Source organism: Stegastes partitus, unplaced genomic scaffold, assembly GCF_000690725.1.
Source record: "Stegastes partitus isolate 25-593 unplaced genomic scaffold, Stegastes_partitus-1.0.2 Scaffold227, whole genome shotgun sequence".
Taxonomy (NCBI): domain Eukaryota; kingdom Metazoa; phylum Chordata; class Actinopteri; family Pomacentridae; genus Stegastes; species Stegastes partitus.
Genome location: NW_007577958.1, coordinates 115,564 through 120,844, shown reverse-complemented (window position 1 = coordinate 120,844; position 5,281 = coordinate 115,564). Strand labels below are relative to the sequence as shown.

The 5,281-nt window shown below is 43.1% G+C and overlaps 1 protein-coding gene across 1 annotated transcript in view; it reads left to right on the top strand.

The window, feature by feature from the left end:
* Nucleotides 1-4,007, top strand: part of mpp7a (MAGUK p55 scaffold protein 7a) — a 154,147-nt gene extending 150,140 nt beyond the window's left edge. The window contains exon 17 of the mRNA XM_008281223.1: nt 1,007-4,007. Within this exon, the coding sequence (XP_008279445.1) occupies nt 1,007-1,186 (180 nt within the window). The 3' untranslated portion in view covers nt 1,187-4,007. The remainder of the gene's footprint in view (nt 1-1,006) is intronic.
* The last annotated feature ends 1,274 nt before the right edge of the window (nt 4,008-5,281 follow it).

Here is a 5,281-nt window from a genome sequence, read left to right as displayed (position 1 = left end):
CAGTCATTGTTTGGAAAGTCTAACGTGTTCTGGAGCCTTGAGTCATATCTCAAGTTAGGTTCAAACAACAACATGAGGATCTACGATGTTGCAGACGTGCTGGTTCAAACGCTGGTGAGTCATTAACAACCATCGAGGACGTCCAGTCTGAGCAGCAGATCCATGTTTTCAAGGCTTCTCCCACTTCAAAATACACACCAGCAGTTTGTTATAATGTTACATGCTCTCTTTTTGGTTTTGGAGCTAAAGTTGATACTTGATCCACTGCTTACCTTTTTTTCCCATCTCAGGTCAAAAGTTGAAGTTAACTCAAGAGTCATTGGTGTTCAAGTGAGATTTAAAGTCAAGTGAAGTGCAGGATTTGAATCTACACCTCTGGAGCATCAGACACATGTACAAACCATGTGATTACTGCTTTCGTGCATCTGCATTCTAAAAGATGTTTTTGTCGCCCTTAAACCCAACCTGTCCATTTTTGTCAGTTTCTACTCCGATGTGAACTCCAGCAGATCCGTTCAGCGCCATCCGCAAGCTGTCATTTCCCCATCACACATATAACATCCTCACTGACAATAATGTATGCTTTACACGCCTGTCTTTTGTAAATTATTGTTATGTTTTGTCCACTGCTTATTTTGAGGATCTTTTCTTTTCTTTGTGAATTGGATAACTGTGGGTATTCAGTGGAGGAAATAATGAAAATTCCTTGAGGTTAGCTTGTTGCAGGAGAGCTTTTAGTGCGTGGTCTGTGCCCGGGTTCACGTGTGGGTACCATGTCCCAGGGAGGTTATAACGGGCTCCGGACGGGCCACTTTGTGTTTATTTGCGTGTTCAAGGGCATGTAATTTGTGTTTACGGTATGTGAATTTATCTCCCCTCTTGTTTACTGTGGCCTGCTCTTTCTCCCTGCAGCACATGGGCTGTCTGAACCCAACTGCTGTACAGAATATGTGCTAACGTCTTTTTGTGTTTTTCACCTCCTCACCTCATCTTCCATCCGCTACAGGAGGAGGACTTTCAGGAGATGCTGAGCACCGCCCAGACGATGGAGACTCAATACGGTCATCTGTTTGAGAAGGTTATTGTCAACGATGACCTCTCGGCGGCCTTCAGCGAGCTGCGCTTGGCACTGAAGAAAGTGGAGACGGATACTCACTGGGTTCCAGTCAGCTGGACTCACTCCTGAGACACTACACTGACTGTTTAAGGAGAAAAGGGAAGGGCTTCAAGAGAAATATGCAGGTTTTTATCTTTTTTATATCTGCTGCGGCTGGTGTTTGGGGGATAACGGGAATAAAACAAGACAGCGCCAGACTGCTGTGTCGCCATACCTGAGCTGCACCCAGCTAAAAATAAGCTTTTGCCCGGGATCAGGTTGGATTTAGACCTCAGCTGCGGTCTGGATGTGGATCTCCAGGTCTGACCAGATCTGACAGGGTTGCGGCTAAGGGCTCCTGTCCAGAATATGGGCCTTGGACATTGATCTGGGTCTCAGTCTGGGTCACACAACCATGGCCACAAGTTGGAGCTTCTTGGTCCAAACCAGAATGCGGAACGAGCCTGGACCATCACAGCACCAGCAGTCCTGCCAGCACATCAGTAATCTGGCCGACCAGGACTCCTTCTTTAGTGTGTTTATAACATTAGACCATTAGAAACCAAAGGGATTGACGTATTTCTTCTTGGTGGACAACTTACATGCACATGTCTGTAAAAGAACACTAAGGGGAAAACGAGGAGAAAAGAAAACATACTTGCCTTCTGTCTTTCTGTATTTCTGGGCTTCTAAAACGCTTCCATGACTGCTACTCCAAACAACACTGTCAGGTACACTCAAGAAAGGGCAATAAGTGTAATTTTATTTAAAAGAAATTAATATATTTTCTAATATCTTCCAGTAGTTTTTTTGAATACTTTTATACACAGTTCTAGACTTTAAGAGCAACCTGATCTCGACTGTAGCCGCCTCTGTGACAGATTTTTTACATCTCTTCTTTCAGTCAGCTGTTTTGATTTCATCTCGCCGGTCTAGTTTTCCCTCTACAAAGTGCATACAGAGCTATTTTATTTAGGTGTTGTATATTCCATTCAGCAGCGTTTTGAAAAGCCACCCTTTATGTGACGGTGCCCAGCATAACAGCTTTGCCATTTAAAGTCCCAGAACTGGACACTCTTGGCTGTCTGCTAGAAGAAAATGTTCACAATTGTGTTTTATTAGGGTGGAGTCTTTATTTTTACTCACATAAAAATGGCTTCAGCGAGGCTGCTAATAGTGGCTCCATAGCACACTTCCAGGATTTTAACTTAAGTAGCCGCTCCTGACTTTATGAGCATTAGGAGTTTATTGCTAATTTGAGTCACCCATTCCCAGTCTTACTCATTTTTTACTCAGTCCTTTTCTTTCTAAGCTTTTATCATAGATATGCTTAACTTTAACTTCTGGAACACTGATTTCCAAAGCAGCTCGCCACCGTAGACTGTTACAAGCCTGGTAGATGGAGGGGCTGCTTTCTTGCTGATGCTGAGAAGAAGAAGGTGGATCGGCCACTTTCAGGTCTGTAGGTACAAACCTAGAATCATGAGGCCAAACTTTTAGTCTTGCATAGAGATTGGAAACAAGGAAGAACGGCGAACCTGCCAACACGTCTGAAGTCATGGTTTTAAGAAGTTGTTTCTGCTTGTGAACAAGAACCAGGCCACGCCATATCTTTCCCCTGGACTGAATCTAATTATAGGTGGGCCTCTGTGGTATCACCCATAGGTTTCCTGAAGAGCAGCTTTGACGTTCCAACCATCACCATCTTCAACACAGTCTCAATCACAAAATGTATATCGGTCCACAGCACAAATGTATCACAGTAAAGGGAGTAAAACTGTGGGATGCCTACGTGTTTTGGCCTAATATTTTCTACTGGACTGCATCTACTTCATGTGTCTCACAAGTTTCTTTCGCTTTGCACATAAAAACAGCAAAAAAGTCACATTAGCTGGTAGCAATAACCACTGGACTGTCAGACAACAGACTGAAGTTTAAGTCCCCAATGAGTCCAGTCTGTTTTTGTGTTGTATTTGCACTTTTGTGTTCACTCGCTGTTTTCTATCATTTTTATTTGCTTTTTGCTGCGGTTTACATGGTAAAACTACTTGGTCAGTCTCAGACATCAGCATATTTTGGGTTAAACTACAGCCTGTGCTCGCGCTAACAACAAAGCTGCAACTGTCTTGGTAGTTCAGATGATGAGTCCCACCGCAAGAATAGTCCTGAAAAACCCTAAACATTTCAGAGCGTTTGTTTTGGGGTTTTTTTGTAAAAATAATACGTTTTGCGCTGTGGACCAACACAGATTTACATCAGACATGGCCGAGGCAGCTCAGTCTCACACTGACCTGCCCTGGCAGTACTTTCACAAGTTTTTTCTTCTCGTTTCCAGTCTGCTAAGCTACGCTAATTGCCCTCGCGCTCTAGATGCATGTTTAACATACAGACCTGTAAGTGGCATCAGTTGTTTCACCTAAGTCTCAGTAAGAAAGCAAATAAGCCCAAAATGTCTAAATTATTACCGTAGTTTTTTAAACTTAGATAAAACGGCCACCATATTGTAGGAATGTAGGAATCAAAGCTCAGCTCAGGTTAACAAATTCTCTTCATGTGCATTTATTTGACCATTTCTACCTACTGTCATGTTTGCATACTTGATTTCTGTCCGTGTTTTTAAAAGGATAACGTGAGTGTTGCTGCTGTTCATTATAACAGAAGTTAACACATCTTAAAGGGACTTTAACACCCCTCAGCCCTTTACTTGGCCCATCGCTTTTTATTAGATTAAGCCCCCTTTTCATACATTGTTTTCTTTGTCACATCTGCCGCCTCTTTTATTGAACAGAATCCGATTTGTACAGTCTCCAGAAAATGTTTTAAATTTCTTGCTGTAAATGATGTGCTGTTGTATGAATTGACATTATTCTTGATAACTGCTACGTTTTGTATTAAAGAAAATGCAACTAAACTTGTGTTTCCATCTGATATCTTTAACTGGCCGCAGAGTGAGAGCGGTGATGTGTGAGAAGGAAATGAATGAGACATATATTCCAGTGTTTCGGGGATTTGCCCCTGAGTGCTATTCACATCTATCTTTGTTTGATTTTGAGGAAAATATTCCAGGAATATCTTGGGTAACACATTTCATCTTGTTAATGACAGAACTAGAGAGCAGTAAAAGTCACTCACGGCCTGTTTTTCTCACTCATGGGCCATTCCAGCTGAATTAGAGTATTTTCCCTACAATGCAATCATCATTAATTTATGAATTCTGTATGGTTATTTGGTGTTCCAGTTGCTCGCTTGGCCTCCGTCTCCACAACCTGACTTGTCAAATGCAGGCTTTCACTGTATTTGTCATCCTCGCTATTACATGATGTCACTGAACAGTAGCTTTACTTCTGTTTAGACTCATTTATTGCACATTTTAAACACATTTCCTGAGATTTTGCAAGGAAAAAATGCAAATTAACTAATGCAGCGTTCTAGCTACTGCTGTCTTGCAGACATTAGACGTTGGGTGTATTGAAGTTTGTGATGGAGATGTGTCATGTGGTTGTTTATACAAGAAATGTCAGGGTTTTTTCTTATGTGTAAATTAAAAGTGTACAAAAAACAGGTGGATAGAAACAGTTGTTACCTAAACATCCAGGCGGAGTATGAGCTCCTGAGAGAGATGCTATAGATTTGTTGGATCGAGACTGAAGGAAAGGCCCTGAATCCAGTGACTGCTGAAATCACCAGAACAGTGCAACCCAATTAAACCCCAGCGTCCTGCTGCAGCTGCGTGCCAAATTGCTAACTCAGATGTCGCAGGACCTTTGAAAACGGTGCTTCTGTGAACGGGTGGAGTCGGTGGGGGTGGTAAAGGAGGCCCTAGAGGAGTCCGGCCTCCTACCAGCAGCTCACTGGAGGTTTCGGCAGGCCTCCGCTTGATGGTGTTCCAAAGAAATCCCCCACCGGTCCGGATCAGGTCGCCTAGTCTTTTCCACAGTGCTCACTTTGATAGCTGTGCAGAGCAGGATAAAGATGCAGTAAGGTGGGGGGAAGTGGAGGAGGAGGAGGAGGAGGAGGAGGTGGTGGGGAAGGTCAGGAGGAGGTAATGACTCTCACTCAGGCCAAAGGGAGGAAGCAGTTATTCCATATCTTGCTCTCTTTTCACATGTTTCTTTCATTCTGTTATCCTAATTAGGAGGACAGAGTGAAGGGGGGAGATTTGAAGGCTGCTAGCGTTGCGTACAG